Source organism: Periplaneta americana, chromosome 17 (assembly GCF_040183065.1).
Source record: "Periplaneta americana isolate PAMFEO1 chromosome 17, P.americana_PAMFEO1_priV1, whole genome shotgun sequence".
NCBI classification, from domain to species: Eukaryota; Metazoa; Arthropoda; class Insecta; order Blattodea; family Blattidae; genus Periplaneta; species Periplaneta americana.
The window spans coordinates 74,038,313-74,053,656 of record NC_091133.1 but is presented as its reverse complement, the minus strand read 5'-3'; the positions used below and the strand labels follow the sequence as shown (position 1 = coordinate 74,053,656).

At 35.2% G+C, this 15,344-nt stretch overlaps 1 protein-coding gene across 1 annotated transcript in view; it reads left to right on the top strand.

The window, feature by feature from the left end:
- Positions 1 to 1,371: 1,371 nt before the first annotated feature.
- The window catches only part of LOC138692919 (SEC14-like protein 4), a 100,508-nt gene continuing 86,535 nt past the window's right edge, over positions 1,372 to 15,344 (top strand). The window contains exon 1 of the mRNA XM_069816273.1: positions 1,372 to 1,531. Within this exon, the coding sequence (XP_069672374.1) occupies positions 1,481 to 1,531 (51 nt within the window). The 5' untranslated portion in view covers positions 1,372 to 1,480. The remainder of the gene's footprint in view (positions 1,532 to 15,344) is intronic.

Below are 15,344 nucleotides of genomic sequence, written 5' to 3'. Positions count from 1 at the left end.
AACTGTGCAAACAATGGTTGTGCTAACAAATGGGAAATTATGTAGGTTTTAGTGAGAACAAACTTGTGTGAGTGTAAGTATAAGCGAGTGGTGAGATTAAGTGTACTGAATGAGAGTGGATGAACGGTAATTGTTAGAGAATATGAACGTAATGTGATTAAATGCGAGTGTAAATAGCATTGAATGTAAATGTGAATTAGCGAGAGTAAATTTGTATATTACTTGAAATGGATGAAATTTACTTGGTGTAAGTGAGAGTATGATTGAGTGTGGAAGTGAAAGTAAATATGAACAAGAATTAGCATGATATGTATTGATGAAAATGAACGAGTGTAAATGTGGGCGTGAATGACAGTGAGCTAAAGTATGTTCAAGTATTTATGAGTGTAAATATTAAATAGTAAATTTGATTGTAATAGAAAATGAAAGAATGAATTATATTTCATTGTAAGTTGAGTGCTTCTTCACAGATTACCGTCGCATTAACATCACCAGTTAAATAAATTTATTATTATTATTATTATTATTATTATTATTATTATTATTAGGCTACTTTTTAACGATTTTGTTTTAATTTTTATCCCTTGGATACAATCAGTCTACCAGAATGTAATTTTATTAAAATAGAAGCAAAACTTTCGCATTAAGCAATACTGAACTTCAAATGAAGAATGTGCAAATGTTCGCGAACTTTTTTAGTTGGTTATTTAACGGCGTTGTATCAACTGCTTGGTCATTTAGCGTCGATGGGACTGGTAATAGCGAGGTGGTGTTTGGCGAGATGAGGCCGAGAATTTGCCATAGATTACCTGACATTCTTCTCAAGGTTGTGGAGAACCTCGGAAAAAAACCAATCAGATAATCAGCCCAAGCGGGAATCGAACCCACGCCCGAGCGCAACTCGGGACGACAGGCAAACGCCTCAAGACTGGTTCACAATAAACCGGGAACGGAAACGAGAATGAGAACGGAAATATTGTTAAAATAAATGTATTTAAATGTGAGCATTCACAATTACATATTGTGAATGCTCAGATTTAAATGCATTTATTTTAACATTATGTCCATTCTCGTTGTCGTTTCCGTTCCCGGTTTATTGTGAATCAGCCTTCAGCCGATTGAGCTACGCCGGTAACTTCGCGAACTTTAACTCATGAGCTGAAAAGAGACTCCCTATTTCGATACCTCTGGACAAATGACGTAAATAGTAGGTAAATAAATTCCAGAATATCCACTGGAAGAGAGGACTCTGGTCGAGAACAACCATTGGACTTTCAGTCGAACCCATCGCGTTGTCACCTGTACGCAGGCAAATTACTTTTTTCTTTTTCTCCAGCTCTCCTAATGGGACGGACAGGGAAGCGCGCGGAGTGGGGGACAGAACGGGAGCGGCCGACTTTGTGGCAGTTAGTTGGCCCGTGGGACTGGCGCTGTGCTAACGTGTTTGTACACTCGTTCTGTGATCGCAATTCCCGTTGTCATGGCGCCCTCACTCAACCTGTCAGACGATCAGCGCTTCGCTCTCATGAAGGTAAGTACGGCATAAACGCACATTTGCAGTGACATCAACGATGCAATGCGAAATTAAAGTACTTTGGGAATGCGAATTGATATAACAAAACTACGTTTGGTGACATATCGAAAACGCGCAAGTTACGTTCTCGCATACAAACAGATTTCAGTGCCTCTTTCTATCATAGAAAATTATTTACACGGAGTTATAGTTGTGAAAGAAAACAAGAAGACCTAAACGAGATTCATCATCATCATGCTGTTTTTTTTCTATTCTGCTATATAGACCTATACTAAATACCGAATTATCACTATATCATTTCCACCAATATCATCACTAATAATACCAGTCAGGTGTTTTTGGTGAAAATGTTTAAAAATTTTCGTGAAAACTGAATAAAATATTTAAAATGTGGCTGTAATTACGTCAAAATTTTGTAATTATTATTTTTTCCAGCATATAGGGGAGAGTCGGGTAGTATTGGACAGTGCATTTCTTTCATCTACCACCATATGGTAGTACCTGAATGACATGGTTCGTTTCTCTATGCGACATCACAGAAACGTAACCATGTAATCAGGTACTATCATCGTGTGGTAGATGAAACTCACTGTCCGATATTACCCGATGTCTGATACAACCCGTCTCTCCCCTAATGACATACACTCACTCAATCTTAATTGGAAATAATAATAATAATAATAATAATAATAATAATAATAATAATAATAATAATATAATTATACAGAGCTTTCATTTCAAAACTTCCCAGTCTAAATAAATATTTAAATTGAATTCAATTTAAACAAAAAAACACGTCAATTTTTATATTGAGGGAGAAGTCTGAAATCAGGCTTAATTGCATTTTAGAGTTCACCCCACCCCCAGCTATCTCCCTTTAGAAATTTGAAATGGCACCCTTAAATGTTTCCTTCAATGACCAAATTTCTGCTCCATGAATAATAATAATAATAATAATAATAATAATAATAATAATAATAATAATAATAATAATAATCCATGCCGCGACAGCAAGTGAAGGAAGGACCAAGGCTGATCAGCCGGTTGCTGACCTCACGTCCATGTGCTTCAGCAGAGGTGAACGATCATCCAATCAGAACGGAGGTATCGTGTAGTTAGGAAGATGATCCCCATATATTATAGCTGGTTTTAGCAACCGATTTCACTACCTGGCGTAGCTCCCCAAATTCATCACGATGCTGGGTGCGCACCAGTCCCATACACTGGCCGATGATAGTGATATAATAATAATGATATAATAATAACAATAACATTAATAATAATAATAATAACAACAATACCCTTTGAAATCAGCTTTATTATTACTTAATTCAGATTTATAAAAAAAAAGATCATCAATGATCCTATACGTCAATAGTGTATACATCTTTAAAATGACATTGTTTCTCTTTTATCGCAGAAATGATTTTTCACATAGGCTACATAATTTTCATGAAAATTCGCGATAAATTTGCTATAATAAATCAGACACATTGTGATAAAATCTGCATATACTTCTTCTTGGTGTATCTATGTCGCATTTCCCGTTAATCGCTAAAAAAAAAAAAAAAAAACGGTCCCGAATATGATCATTATAATTACCACCACTACAATCATTTCCATAATCGTCCTATATTATTATTATTATTATTATTATTATTATTATTATTATTATTATTATTATTATTATTATTATTATTATTATTATTATTATTATTATTAATTTGGACAGAAAAATATTCGGATTATCGGAAATTTTATTTCCCAATGTAATACTTCAGGTTTATATTCCTTTAATACACCACGCTTTACTTCTTTTTATTGTAATTTAACAACCTGCGATGCTTATTGAACAGTGTTTGGCTAATTATTATTTATTGAAAACCATTTGTAAAAATATCGACCTCAATGCCATGGAAAGTTTAAACTTACGAACATTTTTTAACATTTTCCTCAACTCTTCAAAGAATGATAGCAGAATGCCTAAATTACAGTGAAGTTTTTCTTCTTTCCCGTTCGGATTAACCGAAATTTCGGACTCCGGAGGTTCAGACAGACAACGTGACAAGGTTCTACTGAATATCCTTGCTATATTTAACACGTTACCAAGGCCACAAGCGTAACTAGGCGGTAAGCGTGTCTGCCTGCCGACCCGGAGCTGCGCTCGGGCATGGGTTTGATTCCTGCTTGGCCTGATTATTTTGTTGGATTTTTTTTTAGCATTTTCTCAATTAAAATGAATATCAAGTAATCATATGGCGAATCTTCGGTCTCATCTCCCCAAATACTATCTCGCTATCATCAGTTCCATCGACGCCAAATAATCTAGTCGCTGATACGGCGTCGATACATAATCAACCAAAAACAAGTTACCATCATTATTGTTACCACTTTAATTTCTTTTTTAATCGGTTATTTAACGACGCTTTATCACCTACGAGGTTATTTACTGTCGATAGAATTTGTGACAGCGAAATGTGTTTGGCGAGAGGAGTAAAGAATTCATCAAGGAATTGCTCGACATTCGCCTTATAGTTGGAAAAAACCTCGGAAAACTCCAACAAGGTAATCAGCCCAAGCAAAATTCGAACTCACGCCTGAACGAAGCCCCGGGTTAGTAGGCAAATGTACTACCGCCTGAGCGACGCCTGTAGTATGTTTCTTTACTTTACCATAGTCATTTTAACGTGAAATGTTTATACTCGAATATTAAATGCATAAAATATTACGAAAATTTCAACATCTGAGGTCAATTGCTTAGCAACGGGTCACACACTAAAGAGCCCCATGCACGCAGAGATTTACCTGGAAGTATTAATAGTGAGGATCACGTAAGTGAAGTTCCTAAAGTTCATTTTTGGCCGTCTCTTCAGTCTTGCCAACTAATACCAGTCATCACCAAAGAGGGAAAAATCACAATGCTGCGTACTGAAATAATAATAATAATAATAATAATAATAATAATAATAATAATAATAATACAGTAATTAACAATAACAATGTCTTACTTATTTATCACATCTCATCTTTATGTTGCGAGGCGTTTTCTAAATGGTTAAATAATTTGTGGAAGAGTATATTTTCCTCCTGGACCCTTCGCACATTATGTTGGCAATTAGTAGATTAGCATGATCTGATATTAAAATGTGTTTTGTCTGACAGCATGAAATTCATTGCTTTGATTTAACAGTTTACGATTTATGAGAACTAATCTAAAAATGTATTTTGATCACGTGAAATGAATTCCTAAAATAGAATACCACTTTGAAATGTATTACCCTACTTAAAATATATATTCCTAAGTCGCTACCGTGCTATTTCCTCTCTTGGACTTTTTAATAAAAATCTGAACACTAAGAAATATATTTCTGTCCGCATGTTTCATACCAAGTAGGTCTACAAGCTATCTACAGTATATATAACTTAATTACTCCTACCTGAATGTAATGTTAAATTGGAATCACAACGCAACACAAACACAACTGAATTATATATTGAAATTAATATTAATATCGGTATTGCTAATTAATTATTAATTACATACCAATTTTACAAGCTAGTTATACTTTATTTAATCAGTTTCCTTTTCTGCAAACAAAAATTATTGCTGCCAACATAACGGTTAGAAAATAACTACCATTTGTCGTATTTGTCAGTACTCGAAATTCGAAACAAAGTTGGTAAAAGATAATGCAACCTGACATCTTGAAAATCACTATAATCCATTAGCGTATGTAGTAATAGGGGAAAAATGTTTACGTTTCACACTTAGGCTATTAAGTAAGCTGATCTGGACTATAGATGGAGGTTCGGCGTCGAGCTGACTCCCCGTCACTGGAATCCCATCTTGTGTATCCGTATAGTTTGTGAGTGTATGAGTCAATCCAAAATAAAAACTAACAAATAAGTTAACAAAGTTTCGGCGCCTTGCTAAAAAGGCAGGAACTCCTTAGCATTTTATTTCGCTCTTTCTACATCCTCGCCGTAAAGTAACACTAATTGTAAGCAGCGTCTGTAATTGAAGATTGTGATGCCAAAACGCGTTCAGTCCAGTTTTATGAAAGGACTGATCTAGTTTTTTCATCAACCGGTCTACGGACTGAGCTACTTTTCAAGTGACATGCTCAACAACACAAACTTTTAAATAAGGATTGGCGTTGTTTTGGAAGAAAAAAAAAAAAGCTTAAAATATAATGATAGAGTTCTCAAAAAACTCTTACGTATATATGTATGTATAAATCATAAAAATAGCCAAATGGACTGAGCAAGTTTTGAAATCACACTCTTCAGTTTAAAAATGTCGTTAAATGAACGATTAAATCCAAGGCTATACTTAAACTTATGTTAATGACTTTAGAAATGTATATGGTGACCTTCAACGGGTTGGGAAAGCTGTTTTTAATAATTATTATCACATTTACTAATTTCCATACATCATTCATTTACCCTAACGTTTCTTCTAGAAACGCAACTTAAGCTTGTGTATATCTGCGATAAGATATCATCAAACAAGCAGTGCATTTGTATCTCCTCGGTAAAAGTGTTACGGAGCGTGGATAAGTGGACTAAATCCAAACATCAGCGGGGTTTTCACTCGTAGATGAATGCCTGCCATGAAATTTGAAGTCATTCACTGTGACCGACTTCGAAACTAATAACAATTATTATGTTATACGTATCTCGTTTGCCTGCTGTTTAGCAGTGGCGTATGCAGGATTTCTTTCTTGGAGAGGATTTCAATAAGATTTTGTACATAGTTTCGCCACTTTGATATCTTAGTTGACAGAGTAGACTTACGATAACTGGGGACCTAGGTTCGAATCCTGGTGATGGCGAAGTCTTATTTGTGATGGACAAAGCCAAGGTTCCTGAGGGTTTTCTCGAGATTCTCTCGTTTATCTCTTATCATTCCTTCTAGAGTCGGACTTATGAGTTGCGGGGTCCAAAGAGGGCTCTTGTTCACAGGCAAGATCTGCAGTCTATGTCGGTAAATAACATTTAAGTTTATTACAGACTTGTACGTCTATTTTGCAATGAAAATCAATCAAAATATGCATTTAGTAGGTGCATGTGATTTAATAGAAGCGTACAAGTAAACAAACAAATGTGTTGATTAAACTTTAGATAGTCTAAACAGTTAGATGTTAGAATACCGCAGTCCACACCTGTGGAGTAACGGTCAGCGCGTCTGGCCGCGAAACAAGGTGGCCCGGGCTCGAATCCCGGTTGGGGCAAGTACCTGGTTGAGGTTTTTTCCGGGGTTTTCCCTCAACCCAATATGAACAAATGCTGGGTAACTTTCGGTGCTGGACCCCGGACTCATTTCACCGGCATTATCACTTTCATTTCATTCAGATGCTAAATAACCTGAGATGTTGATACAGCATCGTAAAATAACCCAATAAAAAAAAAGAATAGAATACCGCCCGTTTTATTGACTGGGAATGATTTAGTGAAAATATTACATTTATTTTTAATCAAAATGTAGAAAATGTCAGAATAGTAAATTAAAGAAATAATTTATATTTTTTAATAATTTCAAGGAAAAATTGTTCCGGGGCCGGGTATCGATCCCGGGACCCTTCGCTTAGCGTGCGAACGCTCTTCCGACTGAGCTACCCCAGGAACTATACACGACACCGTCACAATTTTTCCTTTGTATCCACATGACTCAAATGAGCTGACAAGGCGCCAGAACTCAACTATGAGTGCACACAAATACTTGTGTGACTTAAATTGTGGCTTTCTGTTAACGTACCTCCAGTAACGAATGTATTATACAAATCTGGCTTTCGGGTAGTAGCTCCCTGTAAAGCAGGTTTGAGTAATTTCAAGGAAAAATTGTTCCGGGATCGATACCCGGCCCCGGAACAATTTTTCCTTGAAATTATTCAAACCTGCTTTACAGGGCGCTACTACCTGAAAGCCAGATTTGTATAATTGATATTTTTGTTTATATTAATTCTAAGTCTCACTTAATATCATTATGTAAGGTAACCGGGGGTAATAAGGCCCACCTAAGGAATAAAATGTTCTTTCTTTGAAATGGAGATGTTAAGCACTTTTTAAATAATGAAATAGCATATTTTTATAGTTATCCTATAATATTTTGAATATTCAAACAGACACATAAATGCTGTGAGCAATAAAAATTAACATCATGTCACTGGGCCTTATATCCTGCTGTGACAGATAATGAGGCCCGCAATAAAGAATGTAAGTATTGGACACAATTTGGGCATACAAAGTCTTCGAACACATCACTGAAAATAGGTACCGTAGTACTAAAAACTATTGAAACATATATGTCAAATTGAAGCGAATTAATGAAATGACTAATATTGAACTGAAATAGTGGGCCTACACTGGCACCGCTAAAGCTTCTTGCATATTAAAATTAGCGTCGTGCAATGTTCCAACACGAGAGAGTAAATCAAGATACTACGAACTTCGCCTTATTCCGTAGGCATACGAAATACGTAAGAACGACGCATGCAAACTAAAATGACCCGCCTTGTTAAAATTGGTTCCAGAATTATGCCCGCAGCGAAGTTCGTTAATTGGAGTGAATGACTTTTTTTCCCCAGTGCGTGGATAAGCGACAGGTCACGTGTTGTGGAAGAAGTAGACATTTACTGGACCATGGATGGTGATTACTAGACTTCGTGGAATTGCCACCAGAATCGTAAGGTTTACTACGCACGCGGTATAGACTATATGAGAAGGGGACGTGCAGCGGATGGAGTAAGCCTCTTATATAAACACTGAGCAGTATACTACGGTTACAATAAAACCTGTATCCTGCATTCAAGAAATATAATGAATGATCATTGAAGTAGGAAATGTCTAAACATGTAAATACAGAATTATTTATTGTGAGATATATTAACTCAAAATTTAATGTAAGATACTCACATCATCCTTTAATATATGCATTGCAGTGAAGAGTTACGTACATTTTGAGCGACTGCAAAGTGAACCTCCTCCGATGGTCACTCAAACAGTTTTTATATTGAGAAAATGTACGTTCAACAACACACGATGTAATATTGATATTGATATTATTTATTAATAGTTCAAAAGTACATAAACTTAATCTTAAAACTGATACATTCACAAATAATGATAATACACAATATTTATACAATTTAATAACAAATTTTCTATCATATAATTATTCAACTTATACAACACACGATGTAATAGGTGCATATTTGAAGAACGGAAAGTCACTACTTTTTAGCACACCAACTTCAGACGTCTTGTCGCGACCTGATAGTACATCATTTATAATACGAAGTTGAGAATAGGCAGAATTTTTAGCAATAATGTTTCTCAACTTACATTTCACTTTCACTTTTTCTGAAATTAGTGAATTGTTATTTTAGATAACGGTTTGTGATACTTTATACACTATATTAAGGGCTTCCGATAGTTGTAGTTTAGACGATTCTAACAGGGTGATGCTTTTGGACATGATTTTAAAATTAGAATAAATGAACAGAATATCTTCCAGTAGCTGTTCAGAAGGCAACGATATTACAGCTGCAACAGCGGAACTGTCTGTGCTATCCAATGCATCAATTACCGCCATTATTTTTCCGTAACATTTTGCATAATAATTAACAGCACCCAACCCCGTTTTCCAACGGGTCAAGACTGGCTGCGGGAGTAAGGGTATTCCAGGGGCAATTGTTTGGAACAGTAACACACTCATTGTAGTGTGTTTGATTGAATTCTTGTCTGCACTGAACAAATGTCAAGCTTTGACTATTCCAACCACAGTAATGCAAAAACAAGTGTTACATAGGTATACATTAGCTGTAATTGCTATATCTATTTGGACCAGTCACATCTCTTAACATGAACTGCTTATACTACGAGACCGGGCTGTCGCTCACCTCCTCTATACTACCGTACATCGGCAACCTGATTGCATGCTGCGTGTGGTAATTCAACGAAGTCTAGTGATTACGTTAGTGGAAGGAGCATAATCTCGTCCTGCCCTCTCTGTCAATAATTGCCAGGCGTATGTTGTGCCTTTAAACAACCAACCATAAACGATATTTTAGTAAAGTGGAATGTTTTCAAGAAGTCGTAGAATTCAATTTCATCCACAAAATATCTATGACTTGTTGGAAGTAAAAATGTGGATTCACAACTAATAAAATATAAATGAAATTTATTGTCGTACTAAGTTTATTTTACATTAACAGGTTGAATGACAATTTACAATTATGTGTACTATGAAGGTAGAAGCATTTATTTTTATGGAATTAATTATTCTTATTATACAGGGTGGAAGTGAAAAAGCCCTGCAAATTTTCAGAGCAAATAACTCGTGTTGTATGTAACAAAAAAATTTAACACCATATTGGTGAAAGTCCATAATTTTCTCGTTTTTTTCTTTTCCAAATGTTTAACATCCTCTTATTCGGTAACTATTGAGAGTAGGATTGTGATTTTTGTCTATATCGATAGAAAATCCATTAAGGAATCACTTATTCCTCAGAAATATTTCAATAGCGTACACGATTTTCATGTTAATTTAATTTAAAAACCACTAATTTGAAGCCATTGACCGATGCAACCAGCTTGTAACATTGTAGCCAGAAAGGGATATGGAAGGTAGTTCACTAAGGCAGACAGACTTGAGTTCGTTGACCTTCTACATAGGGTTGCCAACTTTTTTTTAAGAAAATACGGGAGATTAAGGAATCGACAAAATTTCACATATAAAATAGACAAATTATTCGGTTCAATTACTAAAAATCATCTTTATTTACACTTTGGCAGCTAGGCTTAAATTAAGAGTATTTTGAGACATTTTATCTCGCGTAATAGTTGAAGTTGACTGCAGTTTTCAGGTCTGATTTGATTAAATGTGTCGTGCTCATGTTTCGAACATCTGTTCAGTTATTATTTATGAGATAAGTATCCCCTTTATATGAGCATTACTAGTTGATATGCTTAGAACAGAACTCGCTAGTTTTTCCAAATTTGTAATATTAATACTGTTTGATTTTAAAATCCATTCTTGGCAAGCATTTCATCCTATAAATACTGCATATTTTAATGCACATTTTTAACAACAAAACTAATTATATAAACAAATTACGGCAAACTCAAATGTTTAGAATAAAAAATTTTACATTATACAAAAATAAGGGAGGAAAATGCTCGAAGAGAAGAATAATACGAGAGCCGGGAGATTGTTAAAAATTAGGTGCTAATACGGGAGATCCCGGGAAATACGGGAGAGTTGGCAACCCTACTCCTACATCTGTATTACGAGAAGAAAGAAGGGGCGTGTTAGCGGCGATGTATCCAGACTGCTGTAACTTCCAATTTAATTTTCTAATTAACCGTGCATTTAATCACAAAACGTAATGTAGGTTTTCTGTTTATTTAAGTGTACCCCAGCGTTCCTTCGTTATTTCACTGTGTATATTAATGCGTGGTACAATAAAACGATCTCTGACAAGAAAGACTAGGAAAGATACACAACTTAAATAGTACTATAAAGCCATAGCATACTGATGATGTACGGATCTGGAAACTTGGCACTGAATAGAACATATACAAAGGAAATTGAGACAGCCGAAATGAGATTTCTAAGGTCAGTTTTAGGCTATACTAGATGCGTTGAAATTGGTAACCTTACAATTTGAAGTAAATTGGAAATACAGTGAAACCTCGTTAATTCGGACTAATTGGGGGATAAGTTGACCGGTTTAACGAAAGTCCGGTTTAACTGAAATAACCTAAAAGAACAGTAGAAAGTACATTAAAACTCCGTTTACAGCAACAAAAAAGTTTATTATGGTGTATTTAAAGGGTATAGGCCTAAATACAGTACAGTAAAATGTAAATAAATACATACAATGCAGTACATACGTGATACCCATAATTATGATGTGCCCGACGGACCTGTAATTATTGTAATTACATAGTTCTAATGTATAAAAGTAGGTCTTAAAACAAGGTTCTTTAATTTTTACAAACTCACCTTTTTTTCTGTCCGGATTAAGCGAAGTCCGGCTTATCGGGGTCCGGATTAGCGAGGTTTTACTGTATTTCATTTAAAGGAAGAGGTAGAGAATAAAAAGAAAAATTGGTGGAGTCATATTTTAAGAGTTGATCCTAGACGCCTGATGAGACCTCTTACTTACAAGAGAGACGGCACTAATGGAATCCAGTGTACAGTAGTGGCAAAAAAAACCGGACCGACCCTTGTAGCTGATACAAAAGAATTCTGGGCTGTGTATTGTGTCAAACTGTGGTAATTTCAATATGGATTGTGAAGCCAGAGGTATGTACTGCTATTTAATGTAAAAATATGCAGTTATCTTTGCCGAATAGAGGTAGAAATGTAATATTTATGCCAGATGAAAATAAAACTCTCGAAGTTTTTTCGTGTGTAAGTTTGAGGCACTGAAGGAAACAAAAGACGGTAAGAATCGAACAAATGCAATAAATTTCACTGTTACAATTAATTATACAAGATGGATGTGCTTTGTGACTAGCAAAATTTGAATCTGTGACTCTGAAATCAGCTACAAGGGTCGGTCCGGTTTTTATTTTTTTTCCACTACTTTACATAAGTAAATTCTGTCGAATGGCAATCATAAGGCACGTTATTCGTTACGCAACATATTAGTTTATTTCACACAATAATCTTTATTCTGCTAGAAATAAATACAGGGTAAAGAATATAGGTACATATAATTCACCATATATTGCTCTGGGGTCAAGGACAAGCCACTGATCGCACAACAAAATTGTTCACAGACAATGAAGATAGCGCTGAAAAATACGTAAATGAGCATCGAATGATGGGAGTCCTTGGACAGTCGCTGATGAATAGCCAACAACAAAAGTTGTGAAACATAAGAAATCTTCCTAACGTGATACCTATGTGAAATGTTTACTAACGAAACAGGCTTGGGTTTGCTATGTGTACACAACGGGGGCCTTACATCATTCTTAGTAGGCAATCGGTATGCTGGACCACGGAGAAACGCTCGCCCAGCTTCTTGAATGAAAATATGAAGTTCCTCTTCAACTAAAGTACTATGTATACCAACCATGAACATACTCGTACAATCACAGTTATGAAAATTATAAAAACGTAGACAGCCCCAAAAGAAGATTAACTGTTAGAGTAAGAAAATAGAATGAAAATCCGAAATAGCCGATGTACTTTAAAGGGAACGAAGTAGAGGGAGTTGATTAGTTCATACGTTATCATTAGAACTCGGAAGTTGATGAAATATCATCTTTTTTTCTGTGACATCACACACAATGCAAGATGCAACACAAACTTATTTCACTTGAACATGGACTAATAAAACCTACTGTTATTTTCATTTTTTTCTTTTTTTGCATTTTTCGGTCTTTCATTTCTTATTGGTCATTTTTTAGAAAATGTTCTATTTTTGTTGCCTTTTTACCCTTTTCTGCTTATGAACGGACATTTTTTATGTTATAGTCTATATTCGAGAATCTACTGCAGATTGCTTACGCAATTCGATTACGTCTTACAAGAATTTTCTTTATGGTTGCATCAGGCTTGACTCCTGATCACGTGTGTTACGTGCTTTCCCCCATTCAACGCAGCAGAACAACTACTGCAGCCGCAGTGCCCGCAGTCAGTATATTGTATCACACAAGTGAATACGTAAAAATGCCGAAAGTGAAACAAAGCAAATTTTTTGCGACAGTTCGTCAGTGAGTTTACTATTATTATTATTATTATTATTATTATTATTATTATTATTATTATTATTATTATTATTATTATTATTAAGTTTATTTATGCACGCTTTAACATCTGTTGTCATATCGCGTCTTAAGCTCTGTGGGTATACAGGTAGGCCGTTGTTACTATCGTTGAATTCCTGTTTCTGTTGTGTGTTGTAGATGGCTTGTGTTCATGTAACCGATTTCAGATTTTGATTAATGTTTATGATATTGGTGACTGAGGCTGTGATGAATCATGGTGTGTAAATTTCTAATGCGTCATTTGCCTTTGTCATTGAGGAAAACGATGAAAAACCTCAGTAAAAATTGGCGGCCATGGAGTTTGAACCCGGGACCTCCCGAATTTGAGTCACAAACGCTACCGTCTGCGCCAACTCACACGATATTATTTTTCTTGTATTTTACTATGAAAATAATGGTAATTTCTTTTTATTTTAATGTCGTATTTTCAGAAATTTAAGACTATTTTTCTATGATTTCTAGGTCATCAACTTCCGAGCTCTAGTTATCATTGATTGGTTATTTAATGATGCTACACTAATTACGCCGTTATTTGTCATGGATGATTGATAGTAATTAGAACTCGGCCACGGGAATCTTGTTTCACTATGTTACGTGAACACAACTATTCTGTTCTGTCGTAAAAGGGGCGAGTGAGAAGTAGCACATGACGTACTCTTCTTATAAAGACGTGCAGTCGGGTTAGAAAAGCAACGTTTAAATTTACAAATATATTTCTAGTAATATAATAATAATAATAATAATAATAATAATAATAATAATAATAATAACAATGATAACAATAATAACAACAACAACAATGCTCTATCTGCTCTCGAGCTTCTTGAGAGGAGAAGCATAATGTAGAAAAGGGCAATGTAGAGGGAGTGGCCGAGGAAGAGACGGAAATGTTTAAATAGCGGAGACACATTACTCTACCTCACGTGCTCTTCCAGCTCTTCTCCGAGGAAATGGGATTCGACGTCACAGTTGTCCACTTGGAAATGACTGACTAAGAATTTGCCGAGGTTGATATTGGGCGACTATTATGAATGATGGAAATAGCCGTTGACAGAGTAGGCCTACGAATGAGTCACTTAAAGTTGAGCTACGACAAAGACAATTTTGTATGATATTCTCATATGGCTGTTCCTCCCTTAGATTGAATTGAGTAAAATTTGAAAACAAAAATGGCACTTAGCAGATTTAGAATGTTAAGTCTTCAATTATGTAAACATTATGAACTTAATATTAACTTATATTATGTGAAGAAAGTCTCAAATTGGTTGCTATACTTATTTTAGTTGTTTTATATCGGCGTAATTTATTCACTGAATGAGAAATTCCTACTTAACAGATGCTTCAGAAAGTGCCTACATCTTCACACTAGAATGAAGAACGTCCTGTTATTCCATAATAAAAGACCATTAGGTTACGTACATGTAATCTAGGATAAGATGTGTGCTGACTTGTTCTTTTATCTTATTCAACAGCAGTAAGTCAACGTTTGATCAAATAAAACAATTTTCTGACCTAGTTTAGAACAGGATTCGCATCCTGAGGCCATGTGCTATGTTACACGGATACTTTCTTGACATAAAGGGTGTTATAAACCAGCAGAAGTACATATTTATTTCTGGATATAACACTTAAAAAGTGATTGCTTACTGTAGCATTACACATGCATGAAGAAAATCTCGCACGGAGAGAGTTGATTTAAACAAAGTGACTGAGCAATTTGAGTAAGAAAAATTTTTGCACTAAAGAAAAGTGTTATTGAATATCCACTATGACAGAAGATACTCATATATGGAAGACGAAGGATTAGATTGTAATTGTTCTGTTAGAAATATCCCTACGCCATGGAAGTTCCGTAACTTGTCTATTATATAATGTAAAATTATAAATTACAGATTTCTGAAAAGTATAACAGGTAGGTACAGGCTGCAGTGTTTCAAGTTTTATAAGCCTATTACATTTTTAAGAGTCACATTTCTTGGAGAATCAACAAATTAACCCAATACAACTGTCCAAAGTTGGTAGATCC